At 44.0% G+C, this 27622-nt stretch overlaps 1 protein-coding gene across 2 annotated transcripts in view; it reads left to right on the top strand.

Moving 5' to 3' along the window:
- The first annotated feature begins 2304 nt into the window (after window positions 1–2304).
- The window catches only part of LOC137334085 (interleukin-17 receptor E-like), a 58272-nt gene continuing 32954 nt past the window's right edge, over window positions 2305–27622 (top strand). For both annotated transcript variants that reach the window (XM_067998555.1, XM_067998554.1), the window contains exons 1-2: window positions 2305–2779; window positions 21667–21682. In XM_067998555.1, coding sequence (XP_067854656.1) covers window positions 2639–2779; window positions 21667–21682 — 157 coding nt within the window. In that variant the 5' untranslated portion in view covers window positions 2305–2638. The remainder of the gene's footprint in view (window positions 2780–21666; window positions 21683–27622) is intronic.

The raw sequence follows: 27622 nt of genomic DNA, 5'->3' as shown, positions 1-27622 counted from the left end.
TGTGATTGCCTTGGCAACGGGCAGTAATCACCAGGCATTGTTCTGTGATTTTCAAATGCGAAGGATTCGAAAATTTCATTTCCGCACCATTCACCTGAGGAAGGAGGAAGCCTCCGAAAGCTTGTGGAATTTAAAATAAATTTGTTGGACTATAACTTGGTGTTGTGAAATTGTTTACACCTATTGCATACTGCTTGGTGCTGTTCCTACTGACTGCAGAATTACTTGATGCTAAGAAAGCATCCTTCTTTAAAATGACATGTTTCATCAGCCAACATCACTAAAACAGATTTGCTGGCCATTATCTCATTGCTGTTTGTGGAATCTTGCTGTGTGCAAATCAGCTGCTGCATTTCTCTACAATACAACAGTGACTACACTTCAAAGGCATTTTATTGGCTGTAAAGCGTTGTGGGACATCCTGAGGTCATGAAAGGGGCTATGTAAATACAAGTTCTTTGAAGCACATTTCCCACATTGTCTGGGGAAGTCTCGTTTGAAGTGTAAATTGCCCTGGTGATCCTGAGCTGCCGTGTACTTGAAGCTTGCATTTCCAGAGGAAGGTCGGGCCTGAAAATCCTGACCACTCATTTTTAGCAACAGAGTGAACTCCAGTAAAAAGCGCTGGAATGTTGGTAGAGTCACTTACTAGTTGTCCGTGTTTAGCTCTGCCCTGACCAGTCCTATCGCTCCAAATGGAATAAAAGGCTAATCTTTGCTTGTTAAGGCCTTATAAACAGTTAATTGTTCCATGGCTCCACAGTCAAATCACAAAGTGTGTATTTTAATTTTATTCCAGGTCAGACCTAGCGTTCATCAGCTTAACAAATGGCAAGGTTTTGAAGTTTCATTGTGGTAGTGACGACCCGTAAAGTGAGGGGTTGGGGACAAAGTGGGTTCATCAGTGATACTTGTTTCCATGGAGAATGACAGACTCCTACCAAAACACCCTGGTAATGTAAAGCCGGGAACTGTCATGACATTTGTAAATACAACCACAAATCTAGTGGGGTGGGTGGGGGAAGATTAATTTGTTAAAGTAAAAATTACTTAGAGGGACTGGAAAGTTTAAGGGCAGAACTTTTTATTCAAAGTAGTCTCCTATTTTATGGAAGAAAATAAGAATCAGCTTTTTTATTAGTGAGATTCTCTATAGTTTGCTGGGCTCGTGTGGCACTCGGCAGGAGCAGGAGAGGAGCCTCCATGGTGCTGACAAGAAACTAGACTTATTAAAGCCTCCCAAAGAAAATTTTTTAGGTGTTGCTTTTTCAATAAAATGAGAATGTACTTTGAACCAAAACATCTGCCCCCAACTTTCCTACCCCTTTTAACAGGAAAGGCTACAAGCTTTTACTTGAAAAATCTTGCATCTACCAGTGAGAGGAGAGTAAAGATAATGAACAAACAAAAATCCAAATCTGATTCCCGAATGGCTACCTGAGTGCTCATGGTCCTGTTTATTCATGGCCTGTTTAGTCACGTGTGACACAATTAAAGATGTTTCTGATACATTTTCAAGGTTGTACATTTTCTTTAACAGAGCAGTCACTTAAATCTGTGACCTGATTTCCTATTACAGACGCGAACCTGTACGTTTTCACAAACTCTCAATGGGACGACCATGCATCCTGTTGTGGTTTGTGGCTTGTTTCTGTTCATGAAGTTTGAAATTTGTGTTTTTTTAGGTCATATTTCGTTCTCTCCCACTATTCTCTTTAGAAGTGTTTATTCTAGTTTGTCTCCTCTCCTATCCTGAAGGCTGTGACCAGCCAACTGGAATCTCGTCCAAGTGACCGAGACGGTATCAACAGTCCGTCCCACTGTGTGGGAAAGGAACCACAACCAACCCCAGTCCCTTTCTCACCTGACACAGACACACATCTGTTCTCTTCAGCTCCTGACCTGCACGCTGTTGAGAAGAGAAGTGCCAAGTAGAAGTCGCAGCATTTTTCAGCAGGGTGCTTGTGTGGTCCCTGGTACCTCTTACTAGCTCAGTTATAGGGAAATATTGGTAGCAGCTTGCAAGGAGGCTGCATGCCATTGTTTGGGCTGCAATGCATCAGGCTACACTGATTAATTAAAAGGAAGGTAACATTAGGATAAAAGGGAGGGGAAGTTATGAATAAAGGGGGAAACTTGTCCAGAAAAATACCCCCCTCCCCCGCTGAAAAAGGGAAGTCAAAGTAATTTGAGCTCTTTACCTGAAGTGCAATCTGGCTGTCTGTCCCTTTAAGAAACGATGCTGCAGTAACTCTCTTTGAACACATGATTTATCAGACCCATGTGTAACCTCGCATGTCGTTACTCAGATGGCTGCTACTCTCTGATCCTCTCTGTTAAAACAGTTGGCTTTCTTGCCTTGTTCAATGTACTCAATCATAGCGCTAACTGGGACATTGCCCCTTTAAGAAATCTTGGCAGGAAGTGTGACCTGATTATAGTTAGGTATTAGGTTCAGGTTTCTCTGCTTTCACAGAGTTGGAATTATAGTGTTTTCAACAGCATCAGAACTGTCCACAAATTCCTGAGCCATGCTGAAGCTTTGCCCTTTAGTCTGCTGAGATCCAGCTGAAATGGTTGCTACTGGACTATAGAGCACTTTCCTGAAGTAACATTTGGCTGATTCGGTGGAGTTTCAATGGTATTTTGGGGCTTCATGGATTCCATTCTCAGGCACTTGTTTTCCCTGTTTTTGATCAGCACTGTTCTAGGTGGGGGACGCAGCCATTTGAGAAAAATTACCACGCTGAGTGCTTATGGCGACTCGGGAGGACAGCAGGTAAGTCCTGATCCTGTATACAGAAAACTGCTTCATCATTATTTCCACATCGTTCACCTGAGGAAGGAGGTAGCCTCCGAAAGCTTGTGAATTTAAAATAAAATTGCTGGACTATAACTTGGTGTTGTAAAATTGTTTACAATTGTCAACCCCAGTCCATCACCGGCATCTCCACATCATCATTATTAGGCAGATGATGCATGCTCAACAGAACCCTGTTCTGGGAAACATTTAGTCAGATTTTATTTTCTACCTTACTGTTTGATTGTATCCATGTAAAAATCTCTTTGTGACTATTCTTACATAGCATTACACAGGGCTATATTCAGCTTCCACCCTGTCTGGTGTATTTTTGTGAGCGGTAGAAGCAAGAATGTTTAGGAAAAGTGTCATTATTTTCATAATGTGGAGATGCCGGTGATGGACTGGGGTTGACAAATGTAAAGAATCTTACAGCACCAGGTTATAGTCCAACAATTTTATTTGAAAATCACAAGCTTTCGGAGGCTTCCTCCTTCGTCACATTCACCTGACGAAGGAGGAAGCCTCCGAAAGCTTGTGATTTTCAAATAAAATTGTTGGACTATAACCTGGTGCTGTAAGATTCTTTACATTATTTTCATAGTGTATGATGAAGGAGAGTGAGGGTTGATACCTTGTGTACACTGGGTAGGATCTCATCTGTACTCTAGTGGGTTAAGGATGGGTCTTAATATATATTGAGGGGCTGGGGAGGAGTCTCTTGTGTACACTGAAATGTAATGAGGGTTCTTCAATGTACATTGAGGGAAGAGGAAAATCTCCTGGGTAGGGGAGAGGAATATTCTATGTATTTTTATAATCCAGAGTAAAGTCACGGAATGCGTGCTTAATTGGCAGTTTGAGAAGTCAATGGCTAATCACATGATAAATAAATGCAAGGTCTCACTGTCCTGCAGTGACACAGCTGAAGGAAGTGGAACTTTTCCCACACAGGCGAGGAAAAAAAATAGAAGATATCGTGAAATGGACGAAAAGTCACAAATTGGTAAATGGAGACTCCAAGAAATATTAGAGATTGTACATTCTGAAATCGGCAGAAGAGATGCAGATTGAGAGAGAAAATAATCAGCACCAGAAAGAGAAATATGTGGGATCTGATTAAATAAAAGGACAGAGAGACTTGCTGTATGAGGAACAAAGCACAATGTGAGGTCACTTTGCAAATATTGTGCGTGGTTTAGGGAACTTCACTTTCAAAAGACAGAACTGAGCTTGTTCTTATTGGAATAAGTGAGATTGAGAAGTGAGATGAGCCAGGTCTTTAAAGGAGCACTGTTATCAGGAAAAGGTTAAACGTTTGCTATTGAGGAGTCGGCAGGGCTGTGCGCTATTCTGGTTTTGCATCATGCACAAGTGGGGAGTGAAGGGTTTCATCCTCACTTTAGTAATTGCTCCATGAGGATGATGACCTTTCATCTACAGTATTAGTCATGTTGTGGCTTAAGTAAGCTCACAGCTGAAACCTGAATAATTTAATATAGTTTTATTTTTCTGGCTGCTTGGGCTGAGCATTGGCTATTCAGTCTGGTTGTGGTCAGGAATTATTGTGGTGGCCTGGAGCTGGCCCCAGGGGGGCTCGATCTCTGGCCCCAGCTCGTCGTCTCCATGCCGATGAAGGCCGAGCCTCAAAATGGACCAGGTCTCACGCCAGGATTACCAATTGTAAACAATTTTACAACACCAAGTTATAGTCCAGCAATTTTATTTTAAATTCACAAGCTTTCGGAGGCTTCCTCCTTCCTCAGGTAAATGTTCAGGAGCTCCTCGAAGCCTACGCAAATGCACAATAAAATAAAATTGCTGGACTATAACTTGGTGTTGTAAAATTGTTTACAATTGTCAACCCCAGTCCATCACCGGCATCTCCACGCCAGGATTACCGAGCGACCTGTCCGCACGCTCCGCCTGAAGTCCGCTTGAGAGGGAAATTACTCCAGTGATTGCCTGCAGACTATTTTCCCATGGGGGCATCACAATCCAGTTCAACCCCGCTCATCACCTAACATTCAACCATACAAGCTTTGCAGCAGGAATCGTGGCTTTTTGAATCCCCCCGCCCAGTGGTTCTGCGACCAATTGGAGAACTCTTACTGCCTGCTCACAAAAGACTGGGAATTGGATATAGGAACTTGCCGGTCTGCATTGCTCAGTTGCGCATTGGATAGAAATAGGATATTACTGGTCTTTATTGCTCAATTGTACATTGGATAGAAATAGGATATTACTGGTCTTTATTGCTCAATTGTACATTGGATAGAAATAGGATATTACTGGTCTTTATTGCTCAATTGTACATTGGATAGAAATAGGATATTACTGGTCTTTATTGCTCAGTTCCATGCTGGACAGAGCATTTACCAACTAAACCATTGGGGAGCAACCAAATATCTTTCTAAACCAATCATCATGATTAAAAGTATTAGCAGATGGGTACTTTAAATGTGTAAAGGGATATGAAAAGTGGGACTATCGATAGTAGCAACAGCCAGCTAAGCACAAGTGTGTGATTTGAACTGGAAATGTGATGGGTCTGCAGTACTCGTAAGCCAGTGTGTCAAACATTAACTGAGTAGATTTCATGCCAAATCCAAGGTGAAAGTATCCAGGTAACTGGAAGCAAAACAAAATCTGGAAAGCTGTGGGAACCTTTACTGTTTGTTAATTTTGAGGCTTATTTTGTGGTTTATTTGTTGTTCACTTGGAGGAAATGTCAGGCATGAGATTTAGGATCAGAAAAAGGGAGATGGGCCAAGATGAAAAGTCATGGACCTGAAATGTTAACTCTGTTTCTCTCTCTGCCGATGCTGCCTGACTTGTTTAAGTGCTTCTAGCATTTTCTGTTTTCAGATTTTCAGCATCTGCAGTATTTTGCTTTTGAAATGCACCCTTGTTCAAAAAAGGGTGTAAGGATGAACCTGGCAACTACAGGCCAGTCAGTTTAACCTTGGTGGTGGGGAAGCTTTTAGAAACGATAATCCGGGACAAAATTAATAGTCACTTGAACAAGTGTGGATTAATAAAGGAAAGCTACACGGATTTGTTAAAGGCAAATTATGTTTAACTAACTTGATTGAGTTTTTTGATGAGGTAACAGAGAGGGTTGATGAGGGCAATGCGGCTGATGTATATATCGACTTTCAAAAGGCGTTTGATAAAGTCCCACATATTAGACTTGTAAGCAACAATGAAGCCCATGGAATAAAGGGGGCAGTGGCAGCATGGATATGAAATTGGCTAAGTACAGGAAACAGAGAGTAGTGGTGAACAGTTGCTTTTCAGACCGGAGGAAGGTATTAAGTGGTGTTCCCCAGGGGTCGATATTAGGACCACTGCTTTTTTTTAATATGTTAATGACTTAGACTTGGGTGTACAGAGCACAATTTCAAAATTTGCAGATGACACAAAACTTGAAAGCATAGTAAGCCGTGAGGAGGATAGTGATAGACTTCAAGAGGACATAGACAGGCTGGTGAAATGGGTGGCAGACGAAGTTTAATGCAGAGAAGTGCCAAGTGATACATTTTGGCAGGAAGAATGAGGAGAGGCAATATAAACTAAATGGTACAATTCTAAAGGGGGTGCAGGAACAGAGAGACCTGGAGGTACGTGTGCACAAATCTTTGAAGGTGGCAGGACAGGTTGAGAAAGCGGTTTTTAAAAAAAAGCATATGGGATTATGCTTTATAAATAGAGTACAAAAGTAAGGAAGTTACGTTGAACCTTTATAAAACACAGGTTTGGCCACAACTGGAGTATTGTGTCCAATTCTGGGCACTGCATTTTAGGAAGGATGTGAAGGCCTTAGAGAAAAGATTTGCTAGAATGGTTCCAGGGATGAGGGACTTCAGTTATATGGATAGACTGGAGAAGCTGGGGTTGTTCTCCTTAGAGCAGAGACGGTTAAGAGGAGATTTGATAGAAGTGTTCAAAACCATGACTGGTTTAGATAAAGTAAATAAAGAGAAACTGTTCCCATTGGTGGAATGGTCGAGAACCAGAGGACACAGATTTAAGGTGATTGGCATGAGAACCAAAGGCGACATGAGGAAAAACTTTTTCACACAGTGAGTAGTTATGATCTAGACTGCGCTGCCTGATAGGTGGTGGAAGCCGATTCAATCGTGGCTTTCAAAAAGGAATTGGATAAATACTTGAAGGGAAAAAAATGTGTAGGGCTACGGGGAAAGAGCAGGGGAATGGGACTAACTGTATTGCTCTTACAAAGAGCTGGCACAAGTTCGATGGGTCAAATGGCCCCCTTCTGTGCTGGTAACCATTCTGTGAGTCTATGAAATATATAACAATCTTTGACATGCTAGCTTGGTTTGTGCCAGCACTTAGAGAGGGCTGGGTTGCAGATTAGATTGCCAGAGAGTTTCATTACATCAATCTTCATACAAAGTATTTCCCTCGGGCTGTGTTCACAAGTTACACCCAATCCCTGCCTCCTGTTTGACGGGGCCTCTCCTTTCAATTATAAAAGGGGCGGGAGAAGGAAAGCTGGCCTGCTTAACATGGGCTTTATCACACAACTATTCACAGACTGGATTTTACATAACGCGCTTTTGCATTTCACCAATCTGTTTAAGATCCCGATGGCTCAAGGACGTAGCTGGTACTGAAAATTAGAGTGAATTCAGAAAAGATGGGATCAAAATCACTTGGTTTCGCTTCCCAAGCTCAGTTCTGTCACATGTATCTGTGTTTGGGCTGTAAATTCTGTATAAAAACTCTTACTGTACTTCCTTAAGGCAGCAATAAAAAAAATCATAGATTTTATTCCCTTTAGCACAAAAGGAATTTAGCAACAAGCAAGTGATTTGAAGCTAGATGGGAGACAGGATTAGAAGCTTATGCAGATAGGGTTAGATGAAGGAGAGTGGGAGGAGGCTCGTGTGGAGCATAAACGCTGGCATAGTCCAGTTGGGTCGAATGGCCTGTTTCTGTGCTGTAAATTCGAAGTAATTCTATGATTTGAAGATTTTTTGTCTGATCAAAGACAATTAATACCATGTGGATTAACTCTTTAAAACTGAGACTAAAGCAAAATATTGCAGATGCTGGAAATCTGAAATTAAAAACAGAAATTGCTGGGAACATTCAGCAGGCCAGGCAGCATCTGCAGAGAGAGAAACAGATTTAATGTTTCAGGTCGATGACCTTTCATCATTTCATGATGATGAAATTGCTTCATCAATGACCTTCCCTCCATCATAAGGTCAGAAATGGGGATGTTCGCTGATGACTGCACAGTGTTCAGTTCCATTCGCAACCCCTCAGATAATGAAGCAGTCCGAGCCCGCATGCAGCAAGACCTGGACAACATCCAGGCTTGGGCTGATAAGTGGCAAGTAACATTCGCGCCAGATAAGTGCCAGGCAATGACCATCTCCAACAAGAGAGAGTCTAACCACCTCCCCTTGACATTCAACGGCATTACCATCGCCGAATCCCCCACCATCAACATCCTGGGGGTCACCATTGACCAGAAACTTAACTGGACCAGCCATATAAATACTGTGGCTACGAGAGCAGGTCAGAGGCTGGGTATTCTGCGGCGAGTGACTCACCTCCTGACTCCCCAAAGCCTTTCCACCATCTACAAGGCACAAGTCAGGAGTGTGATGGAATACACTCCACTTGCCTGGATGAGTGCAGCTCCAACAACACTCAAGAAGCTCGACACCATCCAAGATAAAGCAGCCCGCTTGATTGGCACCCCATCCACCACCCTAAACATTCACTCCCTTCACCACCGGCGCACTGTGGCTGCAGTGTGCACCATCCACAGGATGCACTGCAGCAACTCGCCAAGGCTTCTTCGACAGCACCTCCCAAACCCGCGACCTCTACCACCTAGAAGGACAAGGACAAGGGCAGCAGGCGCATGGGAACAACACCACCTGCACGTTCCCCTCCAAGTCACACACCATCCCGACTTGGAAATATATCGCCGTTCCTTCATTGTCGCTGGGTCAAAATCCTGGCACTCCCTTCCTAACAGCACTGTGGGAGAACCGTCACCACACGGACTGCAGCGGTTCAAGAAGGCGGCTCACCACCACCTTCTCGAGGGCAATTAGGGATGGGCAATAAATGCCGGCCTTGCCAGCGACGCCCACATCCTGTGAACGAATAAAAAAAATAAAAAAAATTTCATGAAAGGTCATCGGCCTGCAACGTTAACTCTGGTTCTCTCTCCACAGATACTGCCTGGCCTGCTGAGTGTTTCCAGCACTTCCTTTTAAAACTGAGCTGGCATTTACATTAATATAAAGCGCCTTTCACAACCTCAGGATGCCCCCGGGATTGGTTGAACCTCCTGGTTAAAAACAGGATTGAAGCAATGAGACTAAATGTAGATTTAGTCTACATTTAGATGGACAAATGCTGAACTCTGGAATGATGAAGCCCTATTGGGGTTGAGAAAATGTTGTCTGAGGAGCTCAATTGGCCACAGATGAATGTAGATTAGATTGATATTCTTGAAGTTTTCATTAAATAAAGCTGGAATTTGGGGAAATATTGAGTTGCAAGTTTTGCCCCCTGTCATTCATCTATCTCAGAAGCTTCAATGAGTTCCGAAGAATCCAGGACTATGAAAACTGTACGTAGTCTGTTGGAAGGGGCAGGTTTAACAGATTGACTGTGCTTTTTAGCATGTGCACTGACAAAGCAGACCTTATTCTCCATCCTGCTGCAAGGTTAGCTGTACTCTTTTGATTGTGTTAATGAAGCATTGCAAAGAGCTGTGTTTATTGGATTGGTTTGCATGAGTGCATGTACCATAGCACAACGGCATGGTGCTGCAGTTTATTGGTTTTACGCATTGGGAACAAAACAATGGAAGCAGAGACCACTGACCCCAGACATTGTCATTTATCGTGTTTCATGCTGGAACAGAGGGCCCAGGCCACAGTTAATCAAATGGTAACACACTAGCCCATTTTCTCACATTAAATACATGTGAATGCTAATGAAGAACATTCTTATTGACGAGCTGAATGTCGGTTTAGAACTCACACATGACGGTGTTTGATCTTCTGAATTTGCTTCTAAGGTTGTGTCAAACCTGTATTTCGGGTAACCTGCATAAAGCAGCAATTTGTCCACACTGGCCACAGCCAACACACGTTATGTGGGACTTTATCAAAGGCCTTCTGAAAATCCGAAATACACTACATCCACTGGTTCTACCAGTTATATCCTCAAAAAAATTCCAGGAGGTTTGTCAAACATGATTTCCCTTTCATAAATCCATGTTGACTTTGTCTAATCCTGTTGATATTTTCTAAGTGTTCTGTAATCACATCCTTTATAATAGGCTCTAGCATTTCCCTACTACTGATGTTAGGCTGGTCTGTAGTTCCCTGTTTTCTCTCTCCCTCCTTTTTTAGATAGTGGGGTTACATTTGCCTCCCTCCAATCTGCAGGAACTGTTCCATAATCTATAGAATTTTGGAAGATGACAACTAATGCATCCACGATTTCCATATAGGAAAAAGGTGACTTTGGACCCGTGGTTCCCAAAGCTCTCCATCACTAAGGTTTTCCTCATGTCATTTCTGGGTCTGTTGTGGACTAATTGATAGAGATTGATTGCTATGATTAGTCAACAACTCTATTATTGTTGTATCATGTGACCACCAGGATGGAAGAAGGTGAACTAGATAGACCTTAGTCTTTTTTCATTTAGCAAATCATATTATCCTATATCTGCAAAGTGCAACTGAACTACTCTTAGAACAAAACTCCCTTGATGGTTCAACTATTTAAAATGTATTTGCAAACTCAGATATTAACACTTTCGAGTAATTGAAACCACAGATTTTACTGATGGCTAGTAGCAATTTGCTTTTAAAATACTGTCCTTCAGAGGATCAACAATTTGATTAGCACCTTTAAGCCAAGCGTCTGCATCCTGGTTCTCGCAGACAGCTGGGCTCCAGTCTCTGCTAAAGTTTGGTTAAGGGAAGTCATCTTCTATCTTAATTTTAGTTTTTTTCCAAAATGCAACATAAAATATAAACATTTTCCCTATTTGATGCATGATGAATATTCTGCTTTCATCAAGCCAACAGGAATTATGCCCTAAAGGATGATTACCTGTCTGTCCCATATTACAGTCACTCAATCCAGTCAATTTTGTATTGCAGCCAGTGAATTTGTCTGCATAACAACTGTCACTGTGCTTCAAAAAGTGATTCAACATGTTGAAGCTCTTCAAAATGTTTCAATGTGAAAGGTGCTACTAAAAACACATTATTTTTATTCTTCTACTTGTATGGAATGGTCACTCCAGAGTTATTTTTCTTTTAATCTTGAGTAGTAATGGTGCAAAAGCATTGATGTGTGGGGGCTTAGGTGGATCTAATTTAAAATTAATAATAGATCCCATTTAATACCCTACACACTGTTCAGAATGGACTCTGAGAACCAATTTGAATGACTGTGTGTGTGTGTGGAGGATCAGCACTATGGTCATTAACTGAGAGGGGGCAATAACAGCAGAGCACAATGCAATGAAAAAGTATGGCAGGGAACCTTGATAAAACGACCAACTGCGCATCACAGTCAGTTCGAGGTTTGTGGGGAACTGTAATAGCCTGATTCACTGTACTGTGCCTGGTCTCTCAGCCAGTTAATCCTTCACAACAATCTAGCCACTAGTTTACGATTAGTGACAAACTTGAGGACATAGTAAAGATTAACCGGGCCAATGCAGCTAAAGAATCTCTGCACAAAAATAGATCAGATTTGTCACAGGTTTGCTGTTAAGTGAACTGGTTTGTTCCTGATCTGTTTGTGCCCACTGTCATTTTAAGCCCTCCGATTCTGGTCATGGGGAAGGCACCCACCGTAGGTAGGTGGGGGACTTCATGAATATTTAAATATCGGGGTCTGATGAAGTCATTCAGACCAGGACGCAATTTTAACCGCCGATCGTGACTGAGGATGTCCAGTGCCGGACCCATCAATGAGACCAGGCGGGAGGCAGGATAAGCTCCAGAGGAGGCCCAAGTAAATTAAACTTTTTGATTTTTTTTTTAAGGTTTCCTTGTGGGCCAGGAGGAGCAGTGGTGCTCCTTTGGGCTCCACAAGGAAACCTTGGGCCAGTCCTGCCTGAGATTCCTTTCCCTTCCCAATTGCGATCGTCTCTGGACCACCCACCCCGACTACTTACCTTACGCTAGAGACCATTCTCTCAAGTCCCAGATGGTGGCCTACTGCTGTCCGAAATCTGGCTCCTACCCGCTAACCAGGTAGTGATTCACGCCGGGTTCAGGCAGGAGTCCAAGTTAGATCATTTAGATGAGGCCCGGGAGTTAAAATGGCCTGGGCCTCACGCCAGCACCATCGTGAGTGATTTCTGCCCATCCCAGCCCCCGCATGCCTCACTCCTGCCCCAAATTAAAATCAGGGCTTAAATGTTCTAATGATGGGGTGGGATTTGTCATAGCAAAGCTTTTCCCTTAGAGCGTTGAATTAAGGAGGGCACAATCATCAGGTGTAATGTCAACTTACCCTATTATTTATTCCGCAGTCCTCACCGCTAAACCTGTCAAAGTGATTCACTGCATTCTGGAACTGACCTGATTTTGAATGTGGTTACTGTGAGTAGAAAAAACCCTCATCTTCCCTGCGCTCAGTTTACAGTAAAGAGCAGAGTAACTTTAACCACAATGATTACATCCCAGGCATGAACAGGAGAGTCTACATTGTTCAACTTACTAATACAATGAGTGATCCTGGAGACATTTGTTCTGGTAGTCGCTTATGGGTTTTGCACAGTTGTGTACAGCTGCTACAGTAGGCTCTGCACACACCTGTTGCCTGGTGTTCCACACTGCTGTTTCTTATTGATCCTGATGCTAAATACACCTCCTCTTTAAGCTGCTACTGCAGCTGTAGGCATTTCACAAGTGGCCACCCAAACAATTTCCTGCCTCCAAATTGGCGAGCTGCCTTTTGGGCAGCATGTTTTGAGCTGGCAGATTGCCAACCGCATTATAATGAGGTCCCACCATGAAAATCGATTGGATCCCACACTGATTCCTCTGGGCATCCGGTGTGCACATCTCACCCACTGCCCGCCTGATTAATGCACTGACACCAAAATCTGCCCCCAGCTATCGACCTAATATAGTCACTCTGAGCAGCAATGCCATGCCTGAGAAAGCAGTCAGGCACTAAAAATTCCAACACTATAATGTTGGACGTTATGGACTGTTGCGGTTCACACCATTTCAGTTTAATCGTAGGTATTGTAGTTTTACACGTTTTTGAAAGAATTCAGAATTTTAGGGGCCCAATTAAATTCTTAGAAGTGCCCGAATAAACAGGAGGTCTATATGGTTGTGGGTACATGATGTCTCACCTCTCGGGGTGCTCTATTAATTGAGAACATGTGCAATTCGTGTCAGTGAAGTCTGTTTCACCAATGAACAGGAAATGCTGACTGAATTATGTCAAATAGCTGTCACATCCCCCCTCTAAAACTGTTGTTTCCAGCTTTAGTGGGTTAGATTTTTCCTTGAACAGTATCCAACTCTGTTGATTCCAACTACAAATGGAATTTCCCAGACAAACAGATTTTTGCTCCAAATTATAACACTCCTTCTGCCCTCACTTCACTGTATTGTTCAGCCCTTCTAATGTAAATAATGTGGCGCTACAGCTCTCAGCAGTTTCTAGATAACACATGAATTCCTGCACGTTTACAGTATCCAAGTGTATGGAGTCCTTCTGTGCTGAAGGATTACACTTTTAACTTCATCAAGCAACCATACATGCCTTGTGACTGTCTGCTTCGGGAGAAAACCTCTTCCATTCTGAAAAGAAGGCTGTTGAATTCTTCAGAATTCGGAAAGGATTGTACTAAAGTTCAATTATGTTTTTAAAACATTTTTGTTGAATGTTTGTGCTTGTCAAGATGAGGGATATTAGTGCTGGGAAGTGGAACATTTTCTATTTTAGAGACCCAGTGTCAGCATCAGGCATTTCTAGGTCAGGTGCAGCATGGTTTAGATGCAGAGTAAATCTCCCTCCACTTAGCCCCAAATTCAGAAGAGCAGTTCCTACTACGTCAGGGTACCATATAAACTAGCCAGGCTGTGTCTTCCTGAATGAGATTTAGTGCCAAATTAAGGGCAGTTTTGCACTGTGGTCTTGTGCAAACACAGAACCGGGTTGAGATTGCCCAATCTTATTAGGCATAGGACCTCACGGCCAACAGACAGAGGGGACTTTCAACCCATCACTCTGGGCTATATTTGAGCCCAGTTCCCAGGGGTGAAAGGGCAGTGTCTAACCCTCTGCTCCACTCAGTCCTTCAATTATTATTTCTCATTTAATTTCATTTTCACACTGCCTAAAATATTAATGAACTTTACAATGAAGATAGCAAACAACGTGAAGATGACCACTGATATACTCGGCAGTCTTATTCCAAACATTCAGATTTTCACAGTAATAGCTTTCTGCGGTTAATGGGATAAATGTGTGACAATTGGTGCCACATGTGGTTCTTTATATTGTGAATTGAATAATCTAAAGTGTGATAGTCTTGGTTTTACGGTCTGTGGTTTTTGAGCAATAAACCATGTTAAAGATCAGAACCGGTTGACAGGACTGTGCGGCCCTGATACACATTACTGTAACACCACTTGTCAGCGACCATGCAGGGCTATAATTATGACGAGCAGAAGTGAGAACCTATTGACTGTCACTTGGCAATTCAGCTTGCAAAATAGTATCTGACAATTGTGCAATGGTATCATAGCAAAGTTAGGGTTTCATAGTGGAAAGAGATTAAGGTATTTTATTATGTGTTGCCTTTGGCTACATTTCATTCCTGGCCAAGAGGGTGGCCAAGCAACCTGCTGCCGCTCCTCTGTCACTGGCTGATAAGGATTGAGACAGCATTCCGTTGATTATTATTTACCCATCAGTGGCACTGTTCCATTAACACTGTTCATAATAAGAATGAAACCAGACGGACCACCCGGCATCGGACCACTAGGCACCGGACACGACAACGGGAAACCAAGCCCAGTCGACCCTGCAAGGTCCTCCTCACTAACATCTGGGGACTTGTGCCAAAATTGGGAGAGCTGTCCCACAGACTAGTCAAGCAACAGCCTGACATAGCCATACTCACAGATTCATACCTTTCAGCCAAGGTCCCAGAATCTTCCATCACCATCCCTGGGTATGTCCTGTCCCACCGGCAGGACAGACCCACCAGAGGTGGCGGTACAGTGATATACAGTCAGGAGGGAGTGGCCCTGGGAGTCCTCAACATTGATTCTGGACCCCATGAAATCTCATGGCATCAGGTCAAATATGGGCAAGGAAACCTCCTGCTGATTACCACCTACCGTCCTCCCTCAGCTGATGAATCAGTCCTTCTCCATGTTGAACACCACTTGGAGGAAGCACTGAGGGTAGCAAGGGCACAAAATGTACTCTGGGTTGGGGACTTCAATGTCCATCACCAAGAGTGGCTCGGTAGCACCACTACTGACTGAGCTGGCCGAGTCCTGAAGCACATAGCTGCCAGACTGGGCCTGCGACAGGTGGTGAGCGAACCAACACGAGGGAAAAACTTACTTGACCTCGTCCTCACCAATCTACCTGTCGCAAATGCATCTGCCCATGACAGTATTGGTAGGAGTGACCACCACACAGTCCTCGTGGAGACGAAGTCCCGTCTTCGCACTGAGGACACCATCCAACGTGTTGTGTGGCACTACCACCGTGCTAAATGGGATAGATTCAGAACAGATCCAGCAGCTCAAAACTGGGCATCCATGAGGCACTGTGGGCCACCAGCAGCAGCAGAATTGTATTCCAGCACAATCTGTAACCTCATGGCCCGGCAGATTCCTCACTTTACCATAACCAACAAGCCAGGGGATCAACCCCGGTTCAATGAGGAGTGCAGAAGAGCATGCCAGGAGCAGCACCAGGCGTACCTAAAAATGAGGTGCCAACCTGGTGAAGCTACAACTCAGGACTACATGCATGCTAAACAGCAGAAGCAGCATGCTATAGACAGAGCTAAGTGATTCCACAACCAGCGGATCAGATCAAAGCTCTGCAGTCCTGCCACATCCAGTCGTGAATGGTGGTGGACAATTAAACAACTAACGGGAGGAGGAGGCTCTGTAAACATCCCCATTCTCAACGATGGCAGAGTCCAGCACGTGAGTGCAAAAGACAAGGCTGAAGCGTTTGCAACCATCTTCAGCCAGAAGTGCCGAGTGGATGATCCATCTCGGCCTCCTCCCGAAATCCCCACCATCACAGAAGCCAGTCTTCAGCCAATTCGATTCACTCCACGTGATATCAAGAAATGGCTGAGTGCACTGGATACAGCAAAGGCTATGGGACCTGACAACATCCCAGCTGTAGTGCTGAAGACTTGTGCTGAAGACTTGTGCTCCAGAACTAGCTGCGCCTCTAGCCAAGCTGTTCCAGTACAGCTACAACACTGGCATCTATCCGACAATGTGGAAAATTGCCCAGGTATGTCCTGTCCACAAAAAGCAGGACAAATCCAATCCGGACAATTACTGCCCTATCAGTCTACTCTCAATCATCAGCAAAGTGATGGAAGGTGGCGTCGACAGTGCTATCAAGCAGCACTTACTCACCAATAACCTGCTCACCGATGCTCAGTTTGGGTTCCACCAGGACCACTCGGCTCCAGACCTCATTACAGCCTTCTTGGTCCAAACATGGACAAAAGAGCTGAATTCCAGAGGTGAGGTGAGAGTGACTGCCCTTGACATCAAGGCAGCATTTGACCGAGTGTGGCACCAAGGAGCCCTAGTAAAATTGAAGTCAATGAGAATCAGGGGGAAACTCTCCAGTGGCTGGAGTCATACCTAGCACAAAGGAAGATGGTAGCGGTTGTTGGAGGCCAATCATCTCAGCCCCTGGGCATTACTGCAGGAGTTCCTCAGGGCAGTGTCCTAGGCCCAACCACCTTTAGCTGCTTCATCAATGACCTTCCCTCCATCATAAGGTCAGAAATGGGGATGTTTGCTGATGATTGCACAGTGTTCAGTTCCATTCGCAACCCCTCAGATAATGAAGCAGTCCAAGCCCGCATGCAGCAAGACCTGGACAGCATCCAGGCTTGGGCTCAGAAGTGGCAAGTAACATTCGTGCCAGGCAATGACCATCTCCAACAAGAGAAAGTCTAACCACCTCCCCTTGACATTCAACGGCATTACCATCGCCGAATCCCCCACCATCAACATCCTGGGGGTCACCATTGACCAGAAACTTAACAGGACCAGCCATATAAATACTGTGGCTACAAGAGCAGGTCAGAGGCTGGGTATTCTGCGGCAAGTGACTCACCTCCTGACTCCCCAAAGCCTTTCCACCATCAACAAGGCACAAGTCAGGAGTGTGATGGAATACTCTCCACTTGCTTGGATGAGTGCAGCTCCAACAACACTCAAGAAGCTCGACACCATCCAAGATAAAGCAGCCTGCTTGATTGGCACCCCATCCACCACCCTAAACATTCACTCCCTTCACCACCGGCACACAGTGGCTGCAGTGTGTACCATCCACAGAATGCACTGCAGCAACTCGCCAAGGCTTCTTCGACAGCACCTCCCAAACCCGCAACCTCTACCACCTAGAAGGACAAGAGCAGCAGGCACATGGGAACTTCACCACCTGCACGTTCCCCTCCAAGTCACACACCATCCCGACTTGGAAATATATCGCCGTTCCTTCATCGTCACTGGGTCAAAATCCTGGAACTCCCTACCTAACAGCACTGTGGGAGAACCGTCACCACACGGACTGCAGCGGTTCAAGAAGGCGGCTCACCACCACCTTCTCGAGGGCAATTAGGGATGGGCAATAAATGCCGGCCTCGCCAGCGACGCCCACATCCCATGAACGAATAAAAAAAAAGTTGGTGTCAATAATGAGCAGCGCTCAGCTATTGTACATTTTGCGACTGAGGGAAGGGTTAAAAGTTGTGTTGTCTTTCCCAAGGCCCAACAAGCCTACCTGAACGACAATCCCCCCCCCCCCCCCCAACCCTGGCAGTCTCCGACCCACCTTCACCCCGCGGTCTCCGACCCAACCCACCGCCCCCCCTCCCCCGCCGCAGTCTCCGACACTCCCCCTCCCACTGTGTTCTCCGACACCGCCCCCCCCCTTCCCCCCATCTAACACTTTCCTGATCACGTCCTCTTCCTCTTCTCCTGTCAATCAGGCCGGCCTGTTGGTCAGGAAACCGGCAAAAATTCCTGACTGGAAACCCGTACTTCCGGGTTTCCCGTCCGGAATTACATCCCCCGCCCCTTCCCGGCTCCGGGCTAAATTCATGCCCCTGGTCTCTATGGGGGTAAATTCCTGCAGGTTGAAGTATGTTTGTGCTCAAGTCCTGGAGTGAGGTTTCAATGCACAATCTTCAGACTCAGATGTGTGAGTGCTACCAACTGAGCCAAACCACCATTAGGAATCAATTATTTACCCAAAGAGTAATAAACTTTTGGAATGATCTGCTGGTCAGGGTAATAGAGACAAAGGCATTGGGAGTGTTCAAATGCAGTTGGATTTCAGGCTGAGAGAGTTAGGCTGCTCGAGAGATGAACTTCAATAGATTGAAAGGCCTTTTCTCATTATTCACTGTTTTATGTATGGCTCAGCTATTCACGTAAGAACAGGAGTAGGTCATTCAGCCCTCCGAGCCTGTTCCGCCATTCAATTAGATCATAGCTGATCTGCATCTGAACTCCATCTACCTGCCTTGGTTCCATAACCCTTAATACCCTTGCCCAACAAAAATCTTTCAATCTCCGTTTTGAAGTTTTAATTGACCTAGTCTCAACAGCTTTTTGGGGGAAGAGAGTTCCAGATTTCCACTACCCTTTGCACAAAGAAGTGCTTTCTGTCATCACCCATGAATGACCTAGCTCTCATTTGAAGGTTATGCCTCCTTGTTCTGGATTCTCCCACCAAAGGAAATAGGTTCTCTCTATCTACTCTATCAAATCCTTTAATCATGTTAAACACTTCAATTAGATCACCCCTTAATCATCTTCTATATTCAAGGGAATACAAGCCTGGTTTATGCAACCTGTCCTCATAACTTAACCCTTTTAGCCCTGGTGTCATTCTGGTGAATCTGCGCTGCATCCCTTCCTGGGGCGCGGTGCCCGGAACTGAATGCAGTAATCCAGATGGGGTCTAATCAGAGTTCTGTACAGCTGTAACATAACTTTGTAACTCTTCCTTTGTATTCCTGCCCCCTTGAGATACAGGCTAACATGGCCATTAGCCATTTAAATTATTTTTTGTATTTGTCCACTAGCTCTTAGTGATTTCTGTACTTGGAGCGCTAAATCTGCTCATCCACAGTTCCTAACTTCTTGCCGTTTAGAAAATACTCTGATCTATCTTTCTTAGGTGCAAAGTGGATGACATCACCTGTAGATTAGAGTTTTTTGAGGATGTAACTAACAGGGTAGATAAGGGAGAACCAGTGGATGTAGTATATTTGGATTTTCAAAAGGCATTTGACAAGGTGCCACAAAAGGTTGTCACACAAGGTAAGGGCTCATGGGGTTGGGGGTAATATATTAGCATGGATAGAGGATTGGTTAAAGGACAGAAAACAGAGAGTAGGGATAAACGGGTCATTTTCAGGTTGGCAGACTGTAACTAGTGGGGTGCCGCAAGGATCTGTGCTTGGGCCTCAGCTATTTACAATCTATATTAATGACTTAGATGAAGGGACCGAGTGTAATGTATTCAAGTTTGCTGATGATAAAAAGCTAGTATGGAAAGTAAGCTGTGAGGAGAACACAAAGAGTCTACAAAGGGATATAGACAGGTTAAGTGAGTGGGCAAGAAGTTGGCAGATGAAGTATAATGTGGGGAAATGTGAGGTTATTCACTTTGGTAGGAAGAATAGAAAAACAGAATATTTTTTTAAATGGTGAGAAACTATTAAATGTTGGTGTTCAGAGAGACTTGGGTGTCCTCGTACAAGAAACACAAAAAGTTAGCGTGCAGGTACAGCAAGCAATCAGGAAGGCAAATGGCATGTTGGCCTTTATTGCAAGGGGTCTGGAATACAAGAGTAAGGAAGCCTTACTACAGTTGTATAGGGCGTTGGTGAGACCTCACCTGGAGTACTGTGTACAGTTTTGGTCTCCTTATCTAAGGAAGGATATACTTGCCTTAGAGGCGGTGCAGTGAAGGTTCACTAGATTAATTGCTGGGATGAGAGGGTTGTCCTGTGAGGAGAGGTTGAGTAGAATGGGCCTCTACTCACTGGAGTTCAGAAAAATGAGAGGTGATCTCATTGAAACATATAAGATTATGAAGGGGCTTGACAGGGTAGATGCTGAGAGATTGTTTCCCCTGGCTAGAGAGTCTAGAACTAGGGGGCATAATCGCAGGATAAGGGGTCGGCCATTCTAGACTGAGATGAGGAGGAATTTCTTCACTCAGAGGGTTGTGAATCTTTGGAATTCTCTACCCCAGAGGGTTGTGGATGCTGAGTCAATGAATATATTCAAGGCTGAGATGGATAGATTTTTGGACTCTAGGGGAATCAAGTGATATGGGGATCGGGTGGGAAAGTGGAGCTGAGGTTGAACATCAGCCATGATCTTATCGAATGGCGGAGCAGGCTCGAGGGGCCGTATGGCCTACTCCTGCTCCTATTTCTTATGTTCTTATGACCTCACACTTTCCTACATTGAACTCCATCTGCCACAGTTTTGCCCGCTCACTTAATCTATCAATGTCCCTTTGCAACTTTCTGCTCCCATCTACACTATTTACTATGCCACCTAACTTAGTGTCATCAGCAAACTTAGATATATGGCTCTCTATTCCTTCAAGTCATTTATAAATATAGTGAAAAGCTGTGGCCCCAGTACAGCTCCCCAGGGGACACCGTTGGTTACATCCTGCCAATTTTACTACGTACCCATTATCTCTACTCACAGTCTTAGCCAGTGGAGTCGTCAATCGGCTTTATTTTCTCTTGGTTTTCAAACCTCTTTCCCTTTTCCCTCTTATTCTCTTGAGGATGCTGACTCACAAACACCTCACTGAATAACCATTCTTCAATCATGTGTGACCTAGATAATGAGTGTTGGGGCAGCCTATTCAACCATGGAGGACATAACAGGCAAGCCCAATCTTTTCCTCCCCGAACAGCTACACCTTTTCCACTAATGGATTGCTGGAATGCAGGCTGATTTCCTCCTTTCAGTCTGTTTTGTGTTTTTATTTCTGCCGCAAGAAAATATCTGTTTTCCAGGAAATGGTCCAGTTCTGCAGTACCTGCAAAGTACTCGTTCTGTGGATAGAGACTATACCGTACATTGCAGATTGAGAGATTCTTGTTAAACGTTTACGACATTCCACAAATGTGTCCCGGCAGCAGTAGGAACCTGTCGGACCTGTGAAGTGGGTGTTTAGCTCCATGAAACCTTTTGTTCTGCTTGCATCAGGATTGTGAGCATTCCGATGATTGTGTTGTGAAGTGGGGTATGTGTTTATTGGGGTGAATACTCCAATTCATGGTGTAAGTGCACGGGATTCCTGCTTATTCAATAGGATAATGATTACTTTCTATAGAACTGTGCGGAGTATCTAATTATGCATTAGGATAATGATCACATTGGGTGAGGGGAAAGAGAATTTTATACACACACACACACACACACACACACACACACGTGACATTATATTTGGTAAAATGGCCTCTATAATGGAGAAGTGTTGCCATTATATGAACTGTGGGATCTGGGTAACTGACTAAGCAAATGTTTCTGCTCTTTTCACAGGAACACCTAGAGATAGGTATGTATTTGTTTCATTTATTCCTCTCTGTATGTTAATTTCCTGGTTCAAATTCTCGCTCTTGTTAAATCGTTTTGACCTTATAAATGTTAACATTTTTTGTACTTGTTCACTGCCCCCTCCATTGTACATGTGAACATATCCTTTGTCAAACCAGTGACATCACCACATAAGCAACCAATGGGAATGTAGGTTGAGCCAAGTAGAATTAACCCTTCCAGCCACAAATATGGGCAGCTCCTACATAGAAAAACAATGAACAGCTTTTTACTGATATAATATCCATAGATTATGGACTTCGGTACATTAGACAGTTTAATTTACTTGTGACAATAGGCTTGCAGTTCACTTGACTGGCATTTGCCATGGTGTTGGTCTTTCTGACTCAACACTTCCGTAGCACTCCTCATGCAGACAGATGTTTCGGAGTGCTTTACGGGACTGAAGGGGAAGAAGTGGACAATGCAGAAAATGGAAACAAAGTTGGGAAGGGGTCAAATGGAAGGATTTCACGTGGCTTTTAAAAGCAGGGAGTGAGGTGATAAGGGATTTAGAGAGAGAGTTCCAGATTTAGAGGTATAATGGCTGAAAGAATGGCCACTGATGGTGAAATGGAGGGAGAGAAGAACGAGAAGTAAACTGGTATCAGAGTGAAGGGTGCATGCAAGATCGCATGGCTCGAAACTCATGAGGTGACCCCAATCTTACACCTTAAATCAGCTTCACTTCCAAGTTTCACTTCTCTACCAAGGAGCCTGGGTAAGAATTGCTGCCATTTTCATTTCTGACAGATCTGCTTCCAAATCTCTGTTGGGTGAGGGATGAAGACTCTTTCCCCTTTTGCTACTGAGGTCCCAAGTTCAGATTTGGAGGAATCAAACTTAAAAATTCAAAAGCTGAATTTTTCCAAACCATGTTCTGTAATTTTTATATATTTCTTTATTTGATCTTGGTATTTGCCGATCCTGGTAAGGTCACATTTATTGCCCATCCCGAACTGCTCTAAGAAGGTCATGGTTGGACTTCTCCTTGAACAGTTACTGATTATAACTGTTACCGTTACAATCCTTATGGTGATGATGCTCCCACAATGGTGTTAGGTAGGGAATTCCAGGATGTTAACCCAACTATGATGAGGGAATAGCAATAGTCATCCAAGTCAGGATGTTGTGTGTCATGGGGGGAACTTGGAAGTGATGGTGTTCCCACGACTTGCTTCTCTTGTCCTCCTCGGTGGTGGGGATCAGAGGTGAGTTGCTACAGTGAAACGTGTAGATCATATATAGTGCGTTGGTCTTGAAAGGGTGGATATTGAGTCCAGTTGCACGTGGGCCAATCAAGTAAACTGCTCTGATCTGGATGGTGTCAAGCTTCTTGAGTGAGGTGAGTGGTGAGTATTCCATCACAATTCTGATTTGAGCCTTGAAGTTGGTGACCGGTTTGCAGGTCAAGCTGTGAGCTACTTGTCACACAATACATAGCCTCCGACCTGCTCTTATAGCCATGGTATTGACATGGTTGGTCCAGTTAAGCTTCTGGTCAGTGGTGACCTCCCAGGATGCTTATAGTGGGGGACTCTGCAACGGTGGTGCCTTTGAGCATTAGGAATAGGTAGGAAGATATCCTCTGGGAATACTTTAAATAAAAGGCAGGCCAACAACTGGAAAGTCTATCAACTGAAGTAGCAATGTGAGGCATTGCGTTCTCCTTTTCCTGGCTGGTAGGCATAGATTGGTCTCTCTGGCCTTATTTACACATTGGCCCAGGTTTTCCAATTGTAACGGCAGCAGTAACCCGTTCATTTCTCTGTTTGAAACCTTGGCAAGCACTGTACTAAAACTGGATGCTAGGAAGTGCGTGAGATCAGACTGGGGCAATCTCCATTATTTCCTCCCACCTTCCCTTTACTCATTAAGGGAATGTCCTCTCTGCTCACCTCTTCCCTCTGATGAACAAGGCAACAGCACAAACTCAAAGACCCTCACGTTTTACTAACAGTGTTAGTTAGCAGCCTACTGCATATCCATACTGCCTAATATTACTCAATACGTGTATCAGTTAATAATGAAAGTATAATTGGTGAAATAGTTACGCAGGATTAATAATTCCAAGTATATTAAAGAGCACTCGGCTGGTTACGGCAGTGGTAGCGGAGCCATCCTGACCAGGAAGATCCTAGGTTTAATCTCTGTTCTCTGCTGAGATAATTGACCTCAGCCAGGGCAACCGAAAGAGCAATACAATTGGCCAGAGTGTTCCTGAATTACTGGATGGAAATTCAACCAGGGTTCCCTTTCTTGATTGGTATCCAGCGGTATCTATTGCTAACCCTGCTGGGAGTGCATGTGCGTGGCTGTCAGGGGAGGGCAGGATTGTTTCCCCACCTCAGTTGAATGGCCTGTGACACTCGCCTCTAGACTCTGCATTACCCACTTGGCCAAGGCATTGGATGGCAAGGAGTCAATGCCTTTAACCAGAGCAGGAAGAAGGGAGGGAGCAAAAAATGGGCAGAAAAATTCCCTCCACAGATGTGTAACTGATAAAGTAGTGAATAGTTGGTTAATATTTTTGACATTCCCTATAAATAAATGATTCCTGGGATAATCATTTGTGGAAGCAAAGAGGAAACTGCAGCAGTTATTTCTGTCCATTTGCATATTCGTGTTCCATAGTTGGATTGGTGATGCCTATGTTAATCATTTCTACTGCTGTGCTTTGTTGAACAGATCCATTGAGTAATTCTGCAGATTAGTTCTTACAGCTCTGAACTGTTTCATCTATTAGTTCTGTACATTAGTGGATATTTTGGTATGCTAGGTATCAGAACAACAGGTGCTCAGGCCTAGATTGCCATACCAAGGATGATTGCCTCATAAGGTTCACTGCAATAGTTTCTGGGAATACAGAAGAACATTGGGAGAACTTGCTGGGTGGCCAATAACATTCCCCAGGAACCTCCATTCCACAAGTAATCCCTTTGAACTTTGGCGGACAAAGGACTGTGTTCTGGATGACACTCTCTGGGGGCGTGGGGTTATCGTGTGCTGGGGCAGCAGCAAGTGAAGCTTCACCAGTGATATATTCTGCACGGACTTCTTGTTTTTGGATTGATACAGAAAGCTGAAGCACAGCTACAGCATCTTGTGTTCCTGGCATGCTCTAATGACACTGCTCCAGTCATGATCCCACGCGGAAACAGAATGGAGTCGAGCACGCTTTTCTGATGGGCCCCCTGGGTAAATTTTGAAGGCAAGTGTTCACTAATGAAGTGGTGGGTGCTTTTTCTGAGGAAGCCATATATTTGGTTCAACCCCCTGCCAGACACGCCACAAAGGCCCAGCCTCATAGTTAGTCCAGGATATTGCACCCAATCAAAGGCTCTCAAAATGAAGAGGGCTATTTCTGGGTTTAGCAGCTTGAGATTAAGAGCATCTCAAATCAGATATCGCTGTGAAATCAAGGTGGTGATTGAAAAGTAGATTGCTGTGCTGGAGATGCTGCAACAGCTTCTCGTTCACTGTGGTTTCTGTTAGCTTTGACACAATCGTTATATAATTATGTGGATTAGTTCTTATTGGTTTGAGTCATCATCTTGTTTGGGTTAGTGCCCACTTCTGCAATGATATGAATTTATTTCTACATATTAGATCTTAAAATCTGACTTTATCCTGTTGATTCAATCTGTACATCACTAAAACATCTGGTCATTATCTCATTGCCGTTTGTGGGACCTTGCTGTGTGCAAATTGGTTGCGCGTTTCCTACATAACAACAGTGACTACACGTTAAAGGTACTTCATTGGTTGTAAAGCGCTTTGGGATGTTGTAAAAGGCGCTATATAAATGCAACTTCCTTCCTTCCGCTGCCGTAATGGAGAGGGCCACTGTTTCCGTTCCCCTTCCCCTGTGAACAATGGAAAGTGGTGGATAGCCGAGATCCCCCAAAGTTTCTTTCAATCAGTGTTTTGAATTAACTTCTCTTTTTCCCCCCCTTTTTTTTAATATAAATTACGTCAGTCTTGACTCCCTCTAGTCTCCAAACCTGAAGCTCTGACATCTGTTAAAAAAAATGACTGATGATTGAAAGTGCAAATAATGGAGATTCCACTGTAACTCTCAGTTCCAGTGTTTTTGCTCGATATTCCTGCAGTTTAGTTCTTATACTTGTTCTGTGGATTAGTTCTGAAGTTCAATCTTCTTCTGTAAATTTGGATGGATATTAATATTCCTGTTGTGGTACTCTGTTTCATATAGGCTGATATATTATTTTTGTTGCAATTTTCTTTTTCATGCAGATCGACCTGCATTTAATTTGGATTTTCTGATATATTTGTTGGACTGTGTTGCACAATTGTGGATTCTGCTGAGGATTTTTTTCCTGTTTTCTTGTGATTTTTTTTCTCTCTTTCACACTTCTCAGCCCCAGTATAAAGTGACTGGTCAAAGTCTTCCCCTCTTGTTCAATCCAAGTACAAGATCATAACCTCCTCCTACTCTTGCATGCCACAGATAGATAACGTTGTTTTTACTGATAACCTAGATCTGTTGATTTTCACAGTTCTGACAGCTCAGCGTTTATTATTTAGGTCTTTGTCCTCTTGAAGTTTCTTAAATAATTTTAACTCGCAATCCTTAAGATTGTAATTATTCTGGATTAAGGTTCAAATCTCCAATGTTTGGGGTGAATTTTGTCCAAGTCTTGAACCTTTTCCAGATTTATTCTCTCTTTCCCCCTAAGCCCCATGTGGCTTTCCTTGGTTAAAATCCTACAAACCAAACCTGCTCCCAGGCTCCATCTCAGGAGGCTCTTTAAACGACCACTAGAGGGTGCCCAGGAGACTGTAGACTGAGCAACCTTTTCATGTAACCTTGGGCACCTTCGCTAAGACAGACCAGCAGAGACCAGGGCCTCAACATTTTCTCAGAGTAATGTTTTACACAGAAAATAATCCAATAGTTCAACATAGTGATGTGATGGACACCAAAGGTGAGAATTAACCGCGTCATTTTTCTTAAATCCAACAGCTCCAGTACTGAAAATATGATGGCTGATAGTAGCATGCAGTCTTTGATGTCCACTGTGCTTCTGATTTCATTATTATTGTTTTAACATTTTTTAACCGGTCTAAGACATTAGTAATAAGGCTGAGGTAACACCTCTGCTCATGTTTGGTTTGACTCCGTGTTATTTGCAATTACTCTGTCTATTATATATTAAAAATGCTGACTGGGTCACAACATTCCATCTTAATATACATTGAAAACTCCAAAGTCAGGCTTTGCCAATGGGAAAACCCATTTTAAAAGTGTCAGCACGTACCTGTTACGCCTATAGATGGCAGTGTTTGGTCTTTACATTGTCAGAAGTATTGTCAGGTGACATCAGCTGCAGTACCCCATACTGCTACATTATTTTAGCCCCGAGAATCTCAAAGCACTTCCACCACAGAGACATTGCTTGGCGACACATGAATGTGTAAGAATTAATTCTTCAGTAATCCCTGAATGTCCAATAAATTTATTCCACCCATCGATACAATGTGTCATCTACCCAGAGGGAAATCCTAACCTGAAATGTAGATCCACTCTCATAGATATAGTGCCACTGGTGTGCACGTTTCCCACCTGTTTGCACAGTTGGCCTAGCATCCTCCCACCTACGAAAGCTCAGCAGTCCCCCAGCCCCTTCCCCCCCCCCCCCCTCAGCTGATAGAGTTCTGTGCCCGTGGGTGTTTCAACTGTCTCCTAGCTCCATCAGCCCATAAGGTGCATCTCTGTTACCAACGATGGCGTCCACATTTACTGTAGCTTACCAAGCCGAGCAAGCTGCACCAATGCCCCCTCGTCTTTCCCCCACTCCGCTAATCACAGTTTTTGCCGGGCTTTCATGTTGAATGGAGAACCCCTCACTCCTCAGAAGTAGCGTTTTAGCAACACACT

Source organism: Heptranchias perlo, chromosome 17 (genome assembly GCF_035084215.1).
Source record: "Heptranchias perlo isolate sHepPer1 chromosome 17, sHepPer1.hap1, whole genome shotgun sequence".
NCBI lineage: Eukaryota > Metazoa > Chordata > Chondrichthyes > Hexanchiformes > Hexanchidae > Heptranchias > Heptranchias perlo.
Note: the sequence above shows the minus strand (reverse complement) of the source record. Positions and strands in the feature narration are given on the sequence as shown.